General features: G+C 36.7%; 1 protein-coding gene across 3 annotated transcripts in view; it reads left to right on the forward strand.

Annotated features, from left to right (window-relative positions):
- The window catches only part of USP9X (ubiquitin specific peptidase 9 X-linked), a 95868-nt gene that overhangs the window by 44125 nt on the left and 29129 nt on the right, over positions 1 to 22614 (forward strand). For 2 of the 3 annotated variants that reach the window (XM_054166087.1, XM_054166086.1), the window contains exons 15-26: positions 3286 to 3373; positions 4848 to 5190; positions 6608 to 6703; positions 8244 to 8455; positions 9937 to 10177; positions 10392 to 10541; positions 10641 to 10761; positions 11224 to 11354; positions 11615 to 11893; positions 13363 to 13488; positions 15860 to 15985; positions 19015 to 19181. In XM_054166087.1, the coding sequence (XP_054022062.1) occupies positions 3286 to 3373; positions 4848 to 5190; positions 6608 to 6703; positions 8244 to 8455; positions 9937 to 10177; positions 10392 to 10541; positions 10641 to 10761; positions 11224 to 11354; positions 11615 to 11893; positions 13363 to 13488; positions 15860 to 15985; positions 19015 to 19181 (2080 nt within the window). The remainder of the gene's footprint in view (positions 1 to 3285; positions 3374 to 4847; positions 5191 to 6607; positions 6704 to 8243; positions 8456 to 9936; positions 10178 to 10391; positions 10542 to 10640; positions 10762 to 11223; positions 11355 to 11614; positions 11894 to 13362; positions 13489 to 15859; positions 15986 to 19014; positions 19182 to 22614) is intronic. The other variant, XM_054166088.1, reaches the window with a different exon arrangement.

Here is a 22614-nt window from a genome sequence, read left to right on the forward strand (position 1 = left end):
GAGCTAGAGACCATTCTCCCCTGGCAGCATATCATCCTACAGGCCTTTAAATTGTCTCAAATATGAGACAATAGGTTACATTGAAATTCAGTGTAGATGTTCAGAGAGGATAGGCTATTTGGATATTATAAAGCATGTGTGTGTCTTCCATTTTCAGGGTAAGTTGCTAGGACTCCTTTATTTTTGGAATTAGTTTAATTCTGAAGAACTTAATATATCCAAAATACATCCTTGAAGATGTCTTAGAATAGTGGTGCTATATGAAGATGAGAGCTTCAGTGACTTCAGTAGGTCAATGAGAATGACATGTAACAAGTTAAACAGCTCTTTTACTTTGTTGAAGTGACACAAAAATGCAGTTTAATGTATGACAAATTTCTCAGCTATGTGGATAGCTTAGAATCTAGGATTCTAAGATGTTCTTTTTCTCTTTGACTTTGTCCACTTATGAAATCTAGGCTTTGGACTCAGAGTTAGAAGGGAAACCTAATCAGCAATTACATTCTAATGCAGTATTGTCTTTGTCCAAAAATAACCTACACATACTATTAATGTATGAACTGATTTTCACTAAGTTCGATTATTCTTGAACTCTGAAGCTGAAAGGTCATGTTTGACAATACTGTTTACTTATCAAATTGTTGATGACTTTGGCAGAAAATTAGGCTGATAACCTGCACGATTCTTTTAATGTGCCCAAAACACACTCCCATTGCCCTGTCCCTCCCTAGCTATAATTACTCCTTAAAGCAGTAATACAAACATTTTCAGCAGGACAGGAGTTAAGATGTGCAAGGAGTTAAAATGCGATCTAATTACAAAGCAGTTGAATTGCTGCAATACTTGTACTTGTTTGCATCAGAGTGTAGGTGTACAATAGTGTGGATTTTTTTACTAGGTGCTTTATGGGATTTAAGGGCAGCCAGCAAAAAAAAAAATGTACTTATATTCCAAATACTGTCGCAAGACTGTAATACACAATACTAAACAGACTAGAATATAGAGATCATAGGGGGAGAAAACCACAAATCTGGTTACCCACAGATCTCTCTGACACAGTTAATGCTGCAATTACTGTAGTTGGCAATTTCTGATTAATGGTCATTTTGAATTTACCATACTTTTATTTTCTTTGAAGGCTTCCATATTTCTATTCTATAATGGAGAACAGTGTTCCTGTTATTCTGTTACCCACTGGTGGATATTATTTTCAATCATTTATTTTTAATTGTTTGCCTATTCTTCTGAAATCACCCTTTTCTCCATCTCTGCAAAGTTCTCCATGAGATGAGAGTACTGCTATTGCACTGTGTAGTCCTGAAGGAGGTCACAGTTTCATCTTTATGACTATTTATCCAAGACTTTTTGAACATGTTAGTTCTCCTTTGTGTTTTGTTCTTCTGAAATAAATAAATAAAATCTCAAGTGTTAATCAGTTATGTGTAGAAATTGAACTATATAATCATCATAATTAATACATTCTCAACCGGTCTTTTTTTTTTATCTGTAGCTTCTCTGTTTATTCTTCTGTTCCTGGATGTAGAAAGAACTGTTAAGGAGATCATGCTTGGGCTTGCTGTGGGATGCACAGTGGAGAAAACAAGTTGGGCAAATAAATAAAGATGCTAAGATGGAGAATGTCTAGAAAAACTGGGATTTTTTCATAGTTTAGAACTTTTCAGAATTCTTACATAGTTACATAGTGTGCCTTTGGGCAACTGACTGGCCTTTAGTACTTGAATTACTCTGTCATTGCCACTATTGGTGGTTGTGTTTGTGACTTGATTCAGGGGGGAAAAAAGCCCAGATATTCCCCATAGTTAAAACAAAGTAACTCTGTCACCACCTTCTCCCAAATAAAACAAACAAAAAATCTACCCCACACTTGGAGTAATTAGTTACAGTCTCTCTGCAATGGGATGTAATTGTCAGACTTAACAGCTTATTTTTCAGGTTCTCTAATACTTAACTCGTTTTTATTGTGTTACTCCTATATTCTTCAGAATTTTTACTCCCTCTTGATGATTTCCCATTTGTGCTCACTTACTAGGATTATAATTTAAGTTTTTGAAGGGTTTCTGCTGGTCGTGCCATTTCCAGTTTTGTAGACATCAGTTAACTACTAGTCTTCTGGTTTTCCTTCTCTTCAATTTTTTTTAAAGCTAATACACCTTTTGCACTTCTGTATAGAGAACAGTATTTATTTGTCTTCTGCTTTTGAAACACTGGTGATTCACTTCAGCTGCTAGACTTGTTTTGTTGGGGCTTTTTGTTTGTTTTGTTTGTTACTCCCTTGGTGTAATAGGAGATGCTGATTTTCAGTTCTGAAAGTAAATTTTATTATGATTCTGGATTTTGTCATGATAGAGGCTCCCACAGCTGGGCCATTTCAGTTAAATGCAGAACTATAGCATTGGTTAGTCTATGATAGAGTTGTCATAATGGGCATGTGTTATGATGAAATATTACTAGTATGTATGAAGGCAGTGCAAGTACAGATGTAGATTTTTATCTCTTTAATTAAAAGAAACCAAAACCAACAGCAAACAAAACACACCAGAAACACAACCAGAAAACTCCCCCACAAGCCAACAAGCAAAACCACACCAAACCCAAGTTTCTGTGCAGCAAACAGCTGTTTAAGCAAAACATTATGCTGAGATACAGTAAAATGTACTCAGAAGCTTGGCTTTCTTGCCTTTTAAATTACTTCTGTTTCAAACTTGTCAGGGTTACAAACATTTGGGCTTTGTACTTGGAAACTTGCAGTAAATATACAACAACTTTGCCTTTCTTCTCAAAGTGATATCATGTGTGTAGCTACTTACAAAGATGTTAAAGAACTGGAGTCTGTTTCCTCTGGAGAAGAAAAACCCTAAAAATGGAAAACTGAAATCCTGGTGTACTGTTACTCTAAATAATTTCTGACTTCCAAGTGACTACCTGAAATAAGGGAAGATTCATATGAAGAAGTAGCATACAGATTCTAATTGTTCTGTAATACTTTCATTATACTGAGTGTTATCTGCACATAACTATAATAATCAACAAAAAATTGCTTTGTTGATACCTCAGTAGTGCTTGCCAATGCCCGTCTTAGTTTAGGAGGAACCATTAAACTGGTATCAGGCTGCTGAAACTATTTTCATATACCTTACTGAAAAATTACTGGCTTTTCAGTAATTTTAATTATATTCAGACTAACAAGTCTTCAGACCTGTCATGGGTTTTAGAGTCAACATGTCTTTTCTGAATATGTTGTCTAATAAAATATTTTGTTTGCAGAGCATGGCGAATATGATCCTCAAACTGTAAGACCAGGAAGCAGATACAGTCACGTGCAGGAAGTACAGGAGCGACTTAACTTCTTGCGGTTAGTTTTAACTTGATCATTTGTTTAGCATCTGTCAGAATACTTACAAAAACCCAAACCAGCACAACTCCTGGTGTCTCTTAATCTAGCTTTAAATTGCTGTGTTAACTTGTTTCAAAAGTCAAATACAAAAATAGGCTGAGTGTTTTTGTGTTTGTGTGTTTTTTTTTCCTGAGTTCAGAACTTTGCTGAGCTGAATAAAATGTGTATGTGGATACAATTGCATACATACTGGGGTAATTTAACTGAAAATTTAAAGTAGTCTATGTAGGGATGTGTCCTTGTTGTACAACACCAGATTTAAAACTATAATCATAAACTGACATATACTTTTGTCAGACACTGATATTGTGTTGTCAGCAACTGAACCTTAGGAACTAAATTGGGATTAAAAATTTATTTGGATTACCTGTCACCAGATACTGTTTGAGTGAAATAGGAAAACAGAGGGTCTCTACTCATCACAGGGCTGCAGTACATATGCTTTTTAGGCTCTGTCTCTCTTGGATCTGTCTTACATGGATTTAACCCATTTTTAGACAAGTGAAAACACATGAACTGCCAAACTCTCAGGTTCTGAAGTATTTCTACTTGGATTTGAAAGGAGCTTTTTAAACTTTTTTTAATTATACCAAGAACTTTTGTGAATTAAACTGCTGTTGTTTAATGAAATGATACAGTAGCATGTGGATAGCAGACTTAATTTACCATTCCTGCATGTTACAATTTGTAACTTGATTAAACTTTAAGTTCACTAGTTGTTAAACTCCTTTGCATTACATCAGATGGCAGTCACAATTAGAATATGTAGGTAGTTATTCTGAAAAGCAGTGCCATGACTTAGTCCCTGATTTACATAGAAAATATTTTGAATCAGAAAAATGTTTCTGAGGAACTTTATCGTTTGTTCCTCCTGACCCATTTTTAGTGTAAGCTTTCAGAATTTAAGTTCTTAATAATTCTTTAACAATAATTCCACATAAATGAGAAATTTACTTAGAGGGAAACATTTCCACTTCATTGACTTCTGCTTCTGACTCTATTCCATCAAAGTGATACCTTATTTTGTGATTTTTGGTAGAAATGAGTGCTTAAACATAGTGAATAATAGCAGAAGTAATTTGATCTCTTACATTGTGACCAGACTTCTAAACTAAGTAGTTTGCATTAGATGCTGTGCATTTCTTTGTACCTGTGTAAGCAAATGTTAGTACTACTGTTGTGTAAAATATTTTTTTTTGCCAAATTTTGTTCCTTTCTGTGTGCAGACCATAAGGTCTTGATCCTTTCTAATCTAAGAAATCATGGAGCTAAATATGAGTGAACTGATGATGTAAATAAAGTTTTGTGGATCATACTTAGGGTATATATGTATAATATTTATATATATATCTTTTGCCTGTACTTTTTACTGAATTGTAACTCTAGATGTCTATTAGACAGTGCTGTTAATTGTCTCTTTGTTTTACTCAAGATTTTTATTGAAGGATGGTCAGCTGTGGCTCTGTGCCCCTCAGGCGAAGCAAATATGGAAGTGTTTAGCTGAAAATGCGGTTTATCTTTGTGATCGCGAAGCCTGTTTTAAATGGTATTCCAAACTAATGGGGGATGAACCAGACTTAGACCCTGACATTAATAAGGACTTCTTTGAAAATAATGTACTTCAGCTGGATCCTTCCCTATTAACAGAAAATGGAATGAAATGTTTTGAACGTTTCTTCAAAGCTGTGAACTGTCGAGAAGGAAAGCTAATAGCAAAGAGACGAGCCTATATGATGGATGATCTGGAATTAATAGGATTAGACTACCTTTGGAGGGTGAGTTAATTGGAGGAAGCATCAGAATGGTTAACTGCTAAATCTCTCTCAGTCTCCTTTCATATATTTAGTAATGTGTAATTTATTTAGTTGTAGATTGAAATTACAGAAAGGTATTTTTTTTCCAGTTTAATGCCTGGATATTTACTGTGCTGTCTTCCCAGCAAGTGTGCAACTTGGTAACTTTGCAGACTGATGTTTAATGGACAGTTAGTTGAAACATCAAACGTGTTTGTGCGTGCATGTTACTAAAAATTTGCCTATGCTGTTGAAGGATCGTTCTAGATGAATTACCTGTAGATGCACAGAAATTAAAGTTCCTTATATGCCTTTCATAAGCTAGGTAATGTCGTTGACTAGTATGATAAACCAACTCATCACTGGTCTGTTCTTTCTCTTGTTTAGGCAAAAGGTGGTGGAAGTACGGTTACAGGAATAGTGTAGCTTTCTGAAGCTTGCTAGATCTATCGGTTAAAAGCCATCAGTTTCTAATTTAATACTTTGTTTTTTCAGAGTATTTCTAGGAGACACATTATTTCAGGAGACACATTAGAACCCACAGTAGTGCCCTGTGGCAGTGTTGTGCAAAACGTGCTGTATATAAAGCAGCAGTAATTTTGGTTTTAGCTTACTGAAACATGGAATGGCTTAGGTTGGAAGGGACCTTAGAGATCATCTACTCCAATCTCCCTGCCTTGGACGGAGATGTCCTCACAACCAGATTTGGTTGAAAGTTCAAGTATGTTAATCATGATGATAATAGTAAAAACAAAAATATATCACAATTTTTATACAAATTAATTTTCACATGGTGTTTGTGTACAGAGTGCCCACATAATGCTAGCATGTCTTATTTGTGGGAACTGACAGATCTGCCCTGCCATTTGGCAGCATGACAGAGCGCGTGAAGCTTCATGTCAGTATCCTGCAGGGGTTATCTGTACAGCCTGCTTTCAGACCTGCTGGCTGGTAATTAAAATTTAGATTATCTGTTTGGAAGCTGCACTCATTTGTCTGTCCATCTTCCACCCACTCACAGTCATTTAAATATTTTAAAACAGAATTTTAACATCTTTGGTGATGTAGGTCATTCCAGTATCTGAAAAAATAATTGGCATATTCTCTGCAGCTAGTGAAAATGGAAATGTAATGTGAAGATGAGTATATAAATACTACTTCTGTTTATAAAGCATTGACTTCTTTTGCTACCTCCAAACTCCTTTAGTTAATTTTGACTCTTACACAAGTAAGTTGTGTTGCGTGTAGTAACTAATCATTTCAGTCACTATGACCTCGTAAAATAGTCATGCTGTTGTGTTGGGATACTTACGTGGATTTTTTTGTTTTAATGTTATACCAGAAAGTTTTAAGAAGTTCTAATACCTTTGTTTTGTTTGTTTACTTTTGTTATGCCTAGGTTGTAATTCAGGGAAATGATGACATCGCAAACAGAGCAATAGATCTTCTTAAGGAGATCTACACAAATCTTGGCCCAAGGTTACAAGTTAATCAGGTAAAAAAAAAAAGTAACAAAAGTAACAAGAAAACTGGACTTTAAGATGATAGAGAAACAGTAATGAAATCCAGATTGCTGATACTTTGGTGCTTGAAATCTTTGAAAACGGAGAACAATTTTCATGTTTTGGAGAGTATACTTCTGACTCCAGCCATCAGGTTCTGATCAGATGCCTAAGTGAGAGTTATTTTTTGATAGTTGTGGGCTGAACTGTTTGATATTTTTCATAATTAAGTTGGAACTGCATGGTTTACTCTTTATACTGAGAAAATACTTCCATATATGCTTTGGTAAGCCTTTGGTTGAAATTCCAGCTGTTGCTGGAGTGTTTTCACAAGCTAATATAGTCTTTTCTTAAGCCATGTCCCTTGCAAAGGGTCACAGAGTTTTCATACAATGGTAAAGCTGGGCCCTGGTAAATCAGATGTTATGTCCCTACATAAATACTTGCTGGGAGGTGCATTTCAGTGGACAGAGAAGAGTTTCTGAAAGGTCAGGGGAAGTGAACTTGGTATTTCACACATTTGGGGTGGGGGAATATTGTCCTCCAATCTCCAATTGGTAGCTTGCTAGTCTTATTTCTCCAATTTTCATACTTGTACTCAAAAACATTTTTACAGTCTTCAGAGCTGCCAGTCTGCTAGATACAGCATAGCTGCTCTAGGTGGTGCATTTCCAGCCATTCAGCTGTGTCTTACTGTAGTGGAAGATAGGCTGTACGCCTCTTTCCTGCTATAGGTCTGGTCTTACTAAGCATGCAATAGATCTCTTAATCTGCACATGTTTGGATTTGGCACTTCCAGGAAGTATTGGAATTACTTAACATGCACACAAATATTTTCTTTTGGTGCTTCTAATTTATCTGCTCCTGAGCTGCCTCTAAGAGAAGTAGCTACTGGACTGTGGTTTTCTGTCACAGGTCCCTACCTGGAGACACTGCAAACTCTTCACAGTGGTGCTGTGGATTATATGTCATTGTAGACCAGGAGCAAGGAGATGTTAGATATTGGGCAGAAGGAAGAAACTGGCTACAGCTGTCACTGTAGTGAATTTCACTCAAAATCCATTTCTGAGTTTGTGCAGGAACAGAGTGTATCTATAACTGAGTTCTGTGACTGTGGAGTGGGAAGGGATAGTTGTTCTGCTGATCTGTAAATGTTCTGTGGTCACTATGGTTAAGTAAGTTTACAGTGTTATCAGCTAGAGATTCTTTAACATAGTATGAGGAAATGAGTAAGAGAAAGTCCAATTTAGTGTTCTCTGTGCAAACATTTTTTCTATGTAAGTGGAAATTTGCACTGTACAGTTGCAGCTACTGATGACATGTAACATTTTTGAAGTGTGTAGTAAGTTAGAGCTGTGTAGGGATTTTATTCTAAAACAAAGTAAACCAACTTTGTACAGTAACTTCCCTGGGTTTGTTTTGGAGCTTTATTTTTCACTTTTACTATTGGATTATCCTATTAAAACAAACAAACAAAACAAAACAAAAAAAAAAACATTTCTTGTAACTGTATCAATTTTTAAATGTAATTAGGTAGTGATTCATGAAGACTTCATTCAGTCCTGTTTTGATCGTCTAAAAGCCTCTTATGATACATTATGTGTGTTGGATGGAGACAAAGACAGTATCAATTGTGCAAGACAAGAAGCAATACGAATGGTGAGAGTATTGACTGTTTTAAGAGAGTATATAAATGAATGTGACAGTGACTACCATGAAGAGAGAACTATTCTACCTATGTCAAGGTATGTGTGAAAATGGACTATGATGACTTTGATTTCCATTAACTATCTTTCATTTTTATACTGAAGGGTTTCTTTTCAGGGAAATGTCCAGTTTATTTGCTAATACCTGAAAGTCTGATCTGGGGGGCGGGGGGGGAATAATTGAAAAACCAGGGAAATACAGGCATATGTAAAGGGGAGAGAAGACCTGAGAATAAACCTGTTTCTGGTGGTTTCTTCTATAAGTAGCACTGTGTACCTTGTGGCTCAGGTATTACAGATGTATTTTTTGTTTTCAGATAATTATTTAAAAGAACCACCATTCTTTAAGTTAGCATGGCTAAAGCTTTGTTTCCATAGTTCTGTCATACAAAAACATGTTAGTGTATATCTTCATCTTCCAGAGTTGTTTACAGAGCTGGCTCCTTTAACTCTGCTCATTGGTACAAATTAAAAGGAAACAAACACATCTAATGTTGTGTAGATGCTTTCACAAACATGATACTTTTATTTCTTGAGAGGGGAAGGCAAGCCAGGTGTGATTGTTTAAATGTTCCAGCATTGGTAGCTGCTTTCTGTGGGAAGAAAGTCTCCAAAATTCACTGAGATTGCTGTGGTTTTATGATGCATCACGTATTTTTAGATGTGGTGGGGGTTTACTATCCCCTCATTTTAAATGCCTTTTTTGTCAAAGAAATCTAAGAGATTTCCATTTCTCATATTTGCAGTGCTCTTCAGCATTTTTATTGTATACATTGATTTATTAGTCCTAACTGAGCTCTCCTGTTGATTGCAGGTGCCTGTTTCTTATCTGCGCTGCTTATTTGATTAGACTAACTTTTTCCACAGGTCTTATTAGCAGGGAGCCCTCATGAGGAATTTTTGCCTTTTGTTGCATGGGATTAGTTTGGGCTTATCTGGGCACATCTTTCCTAAGGAGTTCCCTGTCATGGTGCAAAGTGTGATCACTGCTAATGTGAAAATATTTCTCCATTTTTTGACTTCTTTAATGTGAGGTGCTTTTAAAGAATTCTGATTTTTAGAAATGGAATTCAAATGGAAAACTTGTAACAGCTTTTGACAACATATTGAGACTTGCTCATCTGATGGCTTTTTCTGATCTTGGTGTGTTTAAAACTGAGTTGGCTTGCTGGAAGAGGAAAATATAGTTCCCAGTCTGAGTGAGCTTTGTTTTCACATTTTGATCAGGAATCTAGGAGCCAGAGAAAAGATTTAAAACTTCATACAAAACTTTAAAGTTCTGTCATGTTCCTAACCTGACTGTGAAGCTGACCACGCATTTAATGAAGTTGTGCTGAGTGTAGCTTCCTGAAGTTTCCGTGTATGTTACATTTGCACAGTTGCTGGGGCTTTCATAAGTCCTTGTGCTGGAGCATATCGCCTGATGCAAAGATTTGATGTTGAAATATCTGCAGCACAAAGTACAACAGGAAGAAGTTAATTCATGAGGCCAAAATAACTTTATCTGCTGTATTTTTCAGAGCTTTCCGTGGTAAACATATCACACTGGTAGTTCGTTTTCCCAACCAAGGCCGACAGGTGGAGGACCTGGATATTTGGTCACACACAAACGACACGATTGGCCAAGTGCGGCGTTGTATTCTCAATCGTATTAAAGCCAATAGCGCGCACACAAAAGTAGAGCTGTTCATTGGTGGCGAGCTGGTGGACCCTGCAGATGACAGAAAGTTAATTGGGCAGTTGAATCTCAAAGATAAAACGGTAAGTGTTGCATTGCAAGTCGATTGTGTCAATTCAGATATTGCTTCCCTTTTTGTAAGTGCTTGAGAAACACTGTGCATGGGATCGCCTGTTCTTAGGAAATGGTTCCATTCCTCCTCCTTGTCTTACGCCATTAGTGTTTTATCAGATTCTTACTTAGTAAAGAAACCTTCACTTTTCTACATTCTATTAATACTATGATTGTGTTTTTCAGCTAATTACGGCTAAACTTACACAGATAAATTCTAATATGCCCTCAAGTCCAGATAGTTCTTCTGATTCTTCAACTGGTTCTCCAGGCAACCATGGCAATCATTACAGTGATGGGCCAAATCCAGAAGTTGAAAGCTGTTTGCCTGGAGTGGTAAGCATATTCTGAATTGAACAGTTTAAACCCATTTTTTCCCTGTACTTCATATTTAACTAATTATTTGGTGTGGGGGGGTTATTTGCTTATTTTAAGATCATGTCACTGCATCCTCGATACATCTCCTTTCTTTGGCAAGTTGCAGACTTGGGCAGTAGCCTAAATATGCCACCTCTTAGAGACGGAGCACGTGTTCTTATGAAGCTCATGCCACCAGGTAAAACTTAATTTTATCCTGATGTACCTTGTAATATCCTGTGTAATAATGTCTCATCTGAAGTTAGGGAAGCGTTTTCCACTTTGTAGTAATTTATTGATACGGTAATTCATGACTGCTGTCTTAATAAGAATTGTAAATGTATTCCACATAGTTATCTCTTGCTGTTGTATAATTGTGTAGTTTGCATTTGGTGCTGGGGTTAAGTGCCACAGTGCAGTTATGTGCTGTGAAAATGGGGATGAGCATTGTATTTCGAAGTGGGTTTATGCCACAGGAGCACTTCTGTACTGACAGAAATAATCATTGCAGAACACTTCAAAGCCTGTTCTTGTCTGTCAGTTACACTTTTTGCAATGTCTCTTGATTTTAAAAATTTTTTCCCCCAAACTTACAGCTACTACTGGCTTGTTCTGGAGCAGTTCTGTTACAGAATGTTTATAAGTTGTGTTTTTATTTCAGATAACACTACGGTTGAGAAATTAAGAGCTATTTGTTTAGATCATGCAAAACTCGGGGAAAGCAGCCTTAGTCCATCTCTTGATTCTCTGTTCTTTGGTCCTTCTGCCTCACAAGTGCTGTATCTAACAGAGGTTTGTAAAGCTTTGCCTGTTCTTTAAAAATCTCCAGCTCTTCTTTTGGCAGTCTTTTCTGTAACATTATGGAAGCCTAAGGTCGAATTCTGGTTTGAAATTAACAATTGAAAGTACTTAACAGTTTACTGGAATAAACTGATACACGGCCAATGCTGTCAAAGCATTGCATAAGTAGCATTCCAGTGTAGTCTGGAGTTCAATCATCTGTATTCAGGCCAGTGTTTTTCTGTTAGTTAACTCTTCATTTTGTTTTGCAGGTAGTTTATGCCTTGTTAATGCCTGCCAGTGCACCTCTGGGAGAAGATGCCAGTGACTTTCAATACAACTTCTTAAAAAGTGGTGGTTTGCCTCTTGTATTGAGCATGCTGACTAGAAATAACTTCCTGCCAAATGCAGATATGGAAACTCGAAGGGGTGCCTACCTTAATGCTCTAAAAATAGCCAAATTATTGCTAACAGCAATTGGATATGGCCATGTTCGAGCTGTGGCAGAAGCTTGTCAGCCAGTTGTGGAAGGCACAAGTTCCATTTCACCGGTAATATAAATCTTCCTTGCCGCAGATAGCAGTGTGTTTGTTTTCTGCAGTGCCTATCTTCTACTCCTTTGGTGTAGTCCCTTTGAGTGAGTTACATGTCAAGATAACTTCAGATAATATTGTCTGATAATTTTAAAAAAGACACACTTTCTGACTATAAAGTTAGGTGTGAGATCCACTTGCTCTGTCTCTGATTTTTAATGCTTTGCACGGTTGTCAGTGCAGATAACTTTCCATTTTCAAGTATATCTATCCTTTGAATTACAATTTGGATTCTTTTGAGGTGTTGAGTCTACTGAAGGATATTCTTCTGAATTTCTTATATCTGCTGTTTATGGTTAGAGCATAAAGCAACAGAATCTATGCTGAGCCGTGCCAACTCTTTTCCTACAAATAAAAAGTTCTTGGTTTACCAGGTTCCTATTCTGTCCATTGCTCATGGAAATACTCTTGCAGAGAACATCTAGCTATATTGCAACGTTAAGTGTTGATAGCTGAAAGGTGTCCTACCCCAAGATTTCTTAGAGTTAGTAAGTGTAGTACAGGTGTTCTGAACTGTGATCTCACATGTCCATAGTAGTAGATTTTATGCACATGAATATTGCTAGTTAGTTTTTGTACATTTGGACAAATAGCTTGTGGGTCAAGACTTTTATTTCTGGTCTCGCACAGTAGGTGTACAGCATTGGTCCCAAACCCTAAAATTTGCTGCTGTACTTCTTGGGCATGTTGTAGGGTATTCCAGCCTTTTTGTTTGGTTTTGTGGGGTTTTTTGGGTGACGTTCAATCCCAACTAGTTGCTTGAGCTATAACCTCTACTCAAGAATACATAGAAGGCTCCTCTTCAGAGCACTTTGTTCCAGGTTGTTTAACAAGATCCTTCTCTGAAACAGAAAAGTACATTTCCCTTAACTTTAATTTGAAAAACAAGTATCTGCTCTAGTTAGCTGCATCTGTTGGAAGATACCAGATTCATTCATTCGTTTTCAACAGGAAGGATAATTCAAAACAGAATTCTTCAGCAGTGCTTTTACTTGAGCTTAGAATGTATATAAATGTAATGAAAACTGCAACCATGTTCTTCTGGACACTATTAGATAATACAGAGAGAGACCCATTGTTGTAGCAAACCTTTCTTTCCTACATCAACTGAAAGGGAAGGAAAACTGTAATTCTAAACATTTTGTTAACTTGAAATACTATTTCAGTGAAGAAACCCCCAAACCTTTAATGGTTTTGAGCAAATGCCTTTCCTGCGTGTGGTCAGTCACATACATTGTCTTAAGATGTGATGGTATCTATTTGAAAATGAGGAGTCTTATTTTTCTTGGTGTTTGCCGTTTCTGTAAGTAGTTTTTCTTCCAAGATCTTGCCTACTTGTACCAAACCTTTCCAAGTAGCTTTAGATTTTTTTCTATCTTCTTGCTTTCTTTATTCTACCTAAAAATAAGTATAATACTTTCTTCCAGATAAACCAGGCTACACATGACCAGGCAGTGGTGCTACAAAATGCCCTACAAAACATTCCTAATCCAACTTCAGAATGCATGCTAAGAAATGTAGCAATACGTCTTGCACAGCAAATATCTGACGAGGTTAGTGAATTCCTTTCTGTGTCACTTTTTTTTTTCCTGTAGTATAGAATAGAGTCATAGAATTGGTTGGAAAAGACCTTTGAAACCAAGTCCAACCCTTATCTATTTCTACCAAGTCTGGTGCCAAACCACATCCCTTAGCACCACATTTAAACACCTCCAAGGATGGTGATTCAACCACCTCCCTGGGTGGCCTGTTCCTGTCTTTTCTCATGAAACATTTTAGGCAATATTCATATGGTTCATCAGCTGTTAATTAAACATATTTAATGAATTGTTTCCATATGCAATTAGGAAATTCAGCGCCTGATAGCATAGTGAGCTAGACAGGTTCTGTACAAGCCCTTTAATGGATTGTATTACTACACTTGGATCAGAAGTCTATAAAATTGGTGTAATGTATTAAAAGAAGTTAATGGGTATTTTGAAACATTTCTGTGATATTTTCTTCCTTTGTCAGTGTTTTATGTTTTGGTTTCTGAGTAACATTCTCTTGCTAGACAAGAAACACAAAAAAGGGGAGGGAGTTTTTGAATGTTGAGTGTGATTTCTAAATTCTGAAAGAGAAAAGTCTCAAATCGCTACCAGTGTATCTTCATGTATGGAAAATGCATTAATGATACCAGTGAAAAATTGGGATTGTGGAGCTCCGTGTGCTTTGCACTATAGTAACTTCTCTCTGTGGCACTGTATGATATGACCAAAGTCCATTTGTATTTGAAATGGAGTTCTGTCAGTGAACCACGTTAGTGAATTCTGCTGAATTCAGCAGAAGCTAAAGTCAGAACTGCTGCGACTTCCTCTTCCACAGTGAATTGGGATCCCTCAGTTTCCAGCGTGCAAGCAGTGGATATTATTGTTCTATACTATGTAAAGTATCTGCAGAGCTATCTTCAAAACATTTCTGACCTATCTGAATAAAAGTAGTCTTACATTTTCATCTTGAAAATACATAGCTGTAAAGTAAACTACTACTTCTGAACTAAGAGCAGTGTCTAAAGAAAGCACAAAGGCTGCAAGACTGAATTTTCTGCCTTCCATTAGTGGTGGTATTGCGTTCAGTAGGTGGTAGTATGTCTAAAATCAACCAGCTGAACTCTGATTTAACTAAATTCCTTCCACAGGAAAAATGTCTTTTGAGGTGACATACAAGGAAAGGTTTTCAATTGTGCCTTTGTCCCTTTTGGAAGACTTCTAATAAATAAAAAAATAGCTCTTCTTTCACCAGGCTTTCACACTGAAGGAAATAAAATCTGAATTTCTTTACCAATACTGCTGTTAAAGTGGGGCTTATAAATTCCTGAAATTATGAAAACTGCTGATCACAATTTCATATGTAGCGTAGCTTGCTTTTTAAAATTGGCTTTGCCTTTTTGTTGGGGGTTGGGGGTTGTTGTTTGTTTGCCATTGTGGGTTTGTTTTGACTTTTGTCAGCTGACCTCACAACTTGCTGAAAAAAATAGTCTGGCATGGTTTCCATAGGACAGACAGGAGACTTGATAAAAATCTTTCACCTTTTTAACAAGTGTTGATAGTTCAGGAATTTAAAACTGCAATAAGATGATTATTGTTTTAATATTCTTTTTCTGTGCAACTGATTTTTCTTGTGATGCTGTTACATTGTCCACAAGCAGAGCAACCTTAAAGTTAAATACGTATTCTTGTAGCATGTTAATGTCCATATGAGTATCAAGAGTACACATTTTTCAGGTAGATAAGCTTCTGAGTGTCTCCTTTGTTTTTTAAGTCTGAGCATTCGGAAATTTACATTAATTTTTGAGAACTGTCTGCTTTTAAAGACTACCTAATTTTTGGACAGTTCTACTTTGAATGTAGACTCCAAATAGTTTCAGGGTTGTTTTGAAAGTTGATGCCAACTACAAATAGTGGCAGTTGTAGTATGTTTTGTAATGTTCTTCTCTCAGTTGAAACTATTGGATGATAACTCAGACCATGCCCAAAATGCTGAGGAGTGATGGTGATGTTGTAGAAACACATGGTCTGTGTTTTTAAAACCCTATTCAACTTGAATATAGAACAATCCCTTTATGTATAGATCACATCATAAGCATTAGTTTGTCTGGCTAGCTATCAGCCAGCACAGTAACTACCATGGTGAGGACAAAACCTTAACCAGTTTCTAGCAAAGAGGCTAGCTGACTTTCAGATCCAGGCTTGGTTGTTTCTTGAGTCTTTTCTGAAATAAGAGTGTTTTAGCATTGGAGTTGGTAGTTTCTGCTAAAGCATACTCAGAATCATACAGGGTTTTTTAAAGTTTCTGTAAAATGCATTTGTGAAAATGTAGTATCCATGGTAATGTTGTTTTCAACGTCATTTTAACATTGCTTTGGTTTATTTCTCTCTTTTTCAGGCTTCAAAATACATCCCTGATATCTGCGTTATTAGGGCAGTACAGAAAATCGTTTGGGCATCAGGTTGTGGGTCAGTTCAGCTGGTTTTCAGCTCAAATGAGGAAATCAGTAAAATCTATGAAAAGGTAAGGATTCCTAAGAAACTTATTTTCTATGTACTTGTTCCTTTGTTTATAAAAGGAAGAGTCAACCAGGTCAGGCTTACAAAATGATCACCTTTTAGATAGGTATCTTGATGATGATGTATTTTGGATTCTAGTATATGTCAGTTGTCATACCACAGTTTAATTTTCTATTCTAGATTCCTTTTCTCAGTAACTATTTGATTGTAACTGAATGTGATTTTGGTTCAAAAGTGCACTAGTTGTGTAAGCTGCTGGAACATGCCTTCATCCCAGTTAGATTCCTTTTCTGAATAAGGAATGAGCATTTCTTGCTATGCTAGTTTTTCTAGTCTTCAGACTTTAAAGATCTGTTCTACAGCAGTTGATTTAAAGCATTTATTCAGTCTAGAATGATAAACAAGAGCTATTGATCCAAAATAAGAGCTGAAGCACTGATAAAATAATTGCTAATCCAGTATGGCTTTTTTCCTTTTACATTGATATGCAGAACATTTTCAAGGTTTCATGTGTGACTTATGCAAATAATTTGGAGTTGTGTGTTAGTATATTATTGCACAACTTGTGTTTAACAAAGACTTCTTAAGTTTCAGGGAGTAGTAATCTATTTCGACAGTGGTTTGATAAAATTTTTTGTGTTATCTAAGATATTCTCTTGTTCATCTTACAAAATCAAGTTTAGTACTCATTAATTTGTGCCTGAGAGCAAAAGGGAAAGGAATATATCGAGAGGTTTTATTCTTGCTGTGTATTAGCTGTTGTGCTTAAATGATCAATTAGAGGAAGAAAATTTACTTTTTTGAGGTCACAAACTTGTGTATAGAACATGGTAAGGTTTTTTGTGAATTATTTTTTTCCCCTTTAAATTATTGTCACTTGTACAGATATTTGTAATAGCAGATGCATTTGGTGTATGCTTGGTGAAAGGAAGTAAAATTTGAAGTGGAAAATTGGAAACTAAAAGGAGGAAAAACTTGCAGAAGTAATAAGGGGGAAAAAATACAGTTTATTAAAACAACTTACAAGAGAGGAAAGTATTGCACAAATAGAGGGATATAATACAAGAAATGATACTTTTCTAATGTGGAAGTAACTTGTGTGGTAGTTTCATAAAGACAGACTATAGTGGTGACTGGCAAACACTGGCTTAGAGGAGAAAGTAAAGAAAAGCTTTCTGTTTTCTAAGTTGACCACTTAACCTTGGGCTTTTAAGTCATAGGTTGCAGGAGTATTTGGCAAAGTCTGGGGGTTAAATATTTATCATTAAATACTAGCTTAAGAGTTAAAGCAGCCTGATACTGGAACAGGTTGCCCAGGGATGTGTTTGAAGCCCTGTCCTTGGAGACATGCAAGATCAAACTTCAGGTGGCCCAGGACAGCCTGATGTAGTTGGAGGTATCCATGCTGACTGCAGGGGGCTTTTCCAACTCAATGCAATCTGTGAATCTGGGTTTTTTGTGAAATCAGGAACAACATGTCAAGATTCCTAAAAACATCAAAGCAACTATGGTAAATGTGTTTTGAAGAGGCATTTTGGAATACTTGCATCACTGTGATCACTTTGAGAAGGTTCTGAACGGAACTGCTGAAGTTAAGCTTGGTTGAACTTCAAAGAGAAATATTTTGAGAGCACAACTTCCTATGGAGTCGTTTCTGCCTCAGAAAAATCTGATGCAGGAGTCCTCTCTATAGTTGAAGAAAACTCTGCAACTTTCCATGGTGCCAAGTCTTCACTGCCATATTATCATTGAATGGTTTCGGTTGGAAAGGACCTCTAAAGGTCGTCTAGTCCAATCTCCACTGCAGTAAGCAGGGACATCAGAGAGGGCACATATGTGAAATAGTGCAAGTATGCTGTTTGTACTTCCATCAAGTATAAAATGCATTTTACCTTTCTCCTGGATTCCTGCACCCATGCAGAAATAATTTTCTTTTCAAAACAGGGCTTCAGTGCAGAGCAGGCGCGGTCCTGAACTTGTTGAAAAGCTTTCTACTTTTGCTTTTGTATCTTGAGATGTCAGAACTGTCAAAATCCTTCCACTGCAATGGTAGTGACTGTCTCTGATTTGTAGCTGTTGTGCAAAGACAAAATAGTGTTTGTTGCCAGAATGAGACATACTTTGTCCTCTTTTGTTGCTGTTTGCAATTAGTTACTTTCTATGTATTGTAATGCCTTCTTTCTGCTTATTCAATCTTAATATTTTTCTATTAATGAAACAAATACTTTATACCTGTAGTTAATGCTGCGAAACTACAGCTGGGATTACTAATGAGTTAAGATTGAAACCTGCGTACCTTCAGTTTCTTCAGAACTTCTTCAGGCTAATGAATTTTGGTTTAGATGGAGGAGATTTTATTCTTGAAGTATTTATTTTGGAAAAATGTACCAAAATGAACTCATTTGGCACAAATGTTTAATTGCAAGAATAAAGTACTGTCCTTTTCTCCTCACCACATCAACTGAGTTTGAAATTCAATTCACCCATTTCCCATTTCTGAAAAATAGTGAATTGATGAATAAATTTGAGCAGCATTAAGAAGCTTTTGCTCAAATAAGTTGAGAGTATCACAACTTTGTTAAACTAGACTTCTTGGTGAGTTGCACAGCACTATAGCCTTTCTCTTTTTAAGTAGTAACTGGTTTCAAAGCTTTAAACTCTCAAGATGTGAGTTGTGAAGAAAAACGTATTTGAAGTAAAACAAACAGAACCCAAATACAAGCCAGTAAAAAACCCATCAGTACTAACTTCATGTAATGTTTGTCTACAAGCTTTTTTCCTGTTTAACTCCTGGCTGCTTAGGGTCACGCTTGGAATCCTCCTTTATGAAGCACAGTATTGGAGGCTGAGGTCATCCTGTGTAGCTCTTTGAATCACATCTGATCGGAGTGCATAAAATGCTTGGCACTGATAATCACTTAGTATACAAATGTGTGGTTCATGCTTGTATTTAGTGTATACACCTTGGAGCCAGTTGGATTTCTCAAGATTTTTTTCTATACCCACTTTGTGCTCTTTTGTTTGTTTTTACAGACAAATGCAGGAAATGAACCAGACATGGAAGATGAACAAGTTTGCTGTGAAGCATTGGAGGTGATGACCCTGTGTTTTGCTTTGATTCCAACAGCACTGGATGCACTCAGTAAAGAAAAGGCATGGCAGACATTTATCATTGATTTGCTACTGCACTGTCACAGCAAGTAAGTTTTGGTGATGTTGGGGGTCTTTTTTAATCATATCTGTTAAATTTCAAAATCAATGTAAAGGCTCAGTACAGAGCAGTGACTTCTCATTTAAGTGGTTGAGGGTTGTTTGTTTGTTTTCATTTTTGTCCTGCAGTTGTCTTAATTTCTTGTTGAGCAATTTAAATCTGCAATTTGGGTACCTGTCTTAAAGTGGTAGCTCTATCAGGCCCATCTACTTTGTACTCACAAGAAGGATATTGTGAAGTCAGGTGGATGCCTGATTATGTGCTACTGATGGCTTTATAGCAGCAACTTACTCAAAAATAATAGCTATTTCATTTGTCAGAAGTTAGAATATTCAAATAACTTAGGTTCAGAAGAAATTCCCTATCCTTTTTCTGGTAAGTAAAGATAAGACACAGTACTAGAAGTTTGAGGAGAGGAGGAAGTTAAGATTCAGTCTTGTGGGTTTCTTGCATTAGATCAGTATGCTTGTGATTCTTCATGTGACTCATGTTTTATGTAGAGCTGTCAAACTGGAGCTGTCACCTGTTGCAAGAACAGGATTTTGAAGGTACCTCTTAGCACTGTTGAGAGATGGGGAAAACCAGTAGGAGCTGCCAAGAGCAGTGTGGTTCAGTTGCCTTGCAGCCCTGCCACAGTTTAAGGATCTGTTGCTATCTCCAAGCTATTCTCACAGATATCTTTAGCCAGCATCTGCATGTGTGCATTTTCTTGTGACTGTTTGCCCTTCTGAAATTACAATGGAAGTATTGAGGTGTGTCTTTTAAGAAGCCATCCAGGTGGAAATTTTTGTGTTATTAAACTTAGCTACCAGTGCTTTGAACTCTTACTGAAAAATGTACTTCTAGCTTTGTAAGGTCTTTGCTGTTGTTCCATGAATACTTTTTTTCCTTTGAGAAATGCCAAATCAGACATGTGTGAAGTTGTCAAAGCCTTTCAGTACCTTTAAATGGATCCTAATTATCTCCTATGAATGGAGTCACAATTTCAGCACCATGTTTTGGGTTTTTTACTCTTCCAGATAGAACAAGCTATGTTCAGGAATATTAACCATAACAAAAGTATTTCTTTACAATGAACTATTCACAAACACTGCTGAAATTACAAAGTATTAGCACAGAGTTGTCACGGTTGGAAGGGACCTCAAAAACCATCCAGTTCCAGCCTCCCTGTCATAGGCAGGGACACCTCACCCTAGGTCAGGCTGCTCAGAGCCCAAATTACAAGAATCCCACTGGCTTTATTATTTTGCAAAGTGTGATATAGGATAGGATGTTGCATTTTCAGCTTCACTGAACCTTGTTATTATCACTTAAGTTAGAGCTAAGTTTAACAAAATGTGTTGACAAATACATGTTGTCATTTTACACATTTAAAAAACCCTACCTGTCTCTCATTTTCTGTAGCTTTCAAGGCTGATGAGTAAAAAATCTTGGATCTTATTTTTAAAACTGTCAACAGTTGATACCAAGTTACTATTTTGACAGTAACTGTATGTCAGACACTCCTCAGATTTAAGAGTCCCAGTGCAACTTGGTATCATGGGCAGGTGTCAGTGCTGCCCCATACTTGGATTTTTGATGTGTCCAAAGATTATCAGATATGTGGCTCTTATACATGATCTAAATTGTACAAGTGTTAAGTAATAGGTTCTATTTTTTACAATAAATTTCAGTGTAGTTATCTGACTTTCTGGCATTGGATTTGGATTTGGATTTGAAGTGATACTTCTTGAAGTGTTCACCAGCATTTATTTGTTTCTGTTAGTCTTCAGTATTAATATTTTGCCCCACTTTCAGTCTTTGCAAACTGCAGGTGCTTTTTGTGAGGATTTTTCTGTTCTGGTCATTCTTCCTTTAAGGAAGTGAACTGTTGGTTCATATTGGGAGTTAATAAATCTGCAAACCTTAAACAGTTTAGTTTCTGAATTTCATTGTTCAGGTTCCATCTAACACAGTTTGTGATGGAGGTAGAATGTCTTTTAGGAAAACCTGCAGTCCTGATGTGCAGGTGGGAGTACTTGTCATGGTTTTTCTAGTCTCTTCCAGTGGTTACTCTTCTTGCTGATAGGATTTTTATTGACTGAGTTGTTCTGCCTAGTGAACAGTTCAGTGTTGTACTTTTCCTAAAATACTGTAAGTAGATGTGTCCCCAAGCTGGGGCTGGGCTTCTATTTCTACATGTTTTGTTGGTATGTTTGAGCAGCAGTGGCTTAATTCCCCAGGTGTGTAAACTTTTTGCCCTGTAAAAATAAGAGTAAATTTAATGGATGGGGCATGTTTGGGATTTCTTTTTTGTCAGGGGGGATAAAATTTCTAAGGGCTTCTCTTACCCAACTGGACCATTGCTCAGCTCCTTATCTCTGCTTTATTTCTCTACCAGATACTGTCTGTACAAGAAATTCACCATTGAGCTGTTCTCTCTCATATACTTGTAAAACTTCTGAGGTAGATGATAATCTCACTTAGAATGAAATTGCTTGTCATTACATGATAGCTTTACTAGCATAAACATGAGCAGAAATGGAAGACTGCTTGGAAAATGAAGATGATAAAGCTGAACTAGCTGAAAGAAAAGATCCTTTTCTGACTTAATGTGGAAACAAATTAGTTTGCAGTGCAGATAAAATTTATAAAATACCAGAGAATTCTGAATATCCTTCCATTTTCAACTATTGCTCTCTGATCTCCTACCCTTAGTTAGAGAACAATGTGAGCAAAAATATGCACGTGAGTAGATGTTTTCAGTGCACCATAAAAGCCAAGGAGGATGATCTGGTTTAGCTCTCTCTAATGCGAACTTTCTGGAAAAGATCAGGTGGATTGGTGGATTTTGTTGGATCCTTTTAGAGGTTGAAGCTATATGGAACTTCTGCTGTTTCATCATAATGTAGCTGTGCTACCTATAAACTGAGAAACAAAATGGGAATTGTTTAAATACTAGAGCAGCTCTTACTCTCCATAGTAATTTATTTTATAGTAGTGCCTTCTGAATGCAGGACTGGCTTAGTTGACAGCAGATAGCTGAACACTAAGTATCCTGGAACCCAAGTGTTCCACTTTTGCCTGCAGAGTATTTGGAGGTTGCATATACATAGCCCATATGAGTAAAAATTGTGAGACTGGCTTCTGTTAACTAACCAGAAGTCTGTGTCCTGGAGCTATCAGTAGGAGGGGATTTTGGTTGTCATTTGGTCTCCAGCTGTTTCACTGCTTGAGTCCAAGTTCATCATGCAACTGAGCTCTACACTGTTGTTGTTGTTGTGTCTAACATGACACTAGATGCTTGCATTTGGGAAGCTGTACCTTTCTCATAGTTCTTTGAGAGCTCTGAGATTGTTACAGCCTCACAAAAATATAATACTTGTGTTCAAATATTACTTGGAGACATAAGTGTGAAGTATGTATTTCCTTAGTCGTGTTTC

Source organism: Dryobates pubescens, chromosome 12, assembly GCF_014839835.1.
Source record: "Dryobates pubescens isolate bDryPub1 chromosome 12, bDryPub1.pri, whole genome shotgun sequence".
In the NCBI taxonomy this organism is placed as follows: Eukaryota; Metazoa; Chordata; class Aves; order Piciformes; family Picidae; genus Dryobates; species Dryobates pubescens.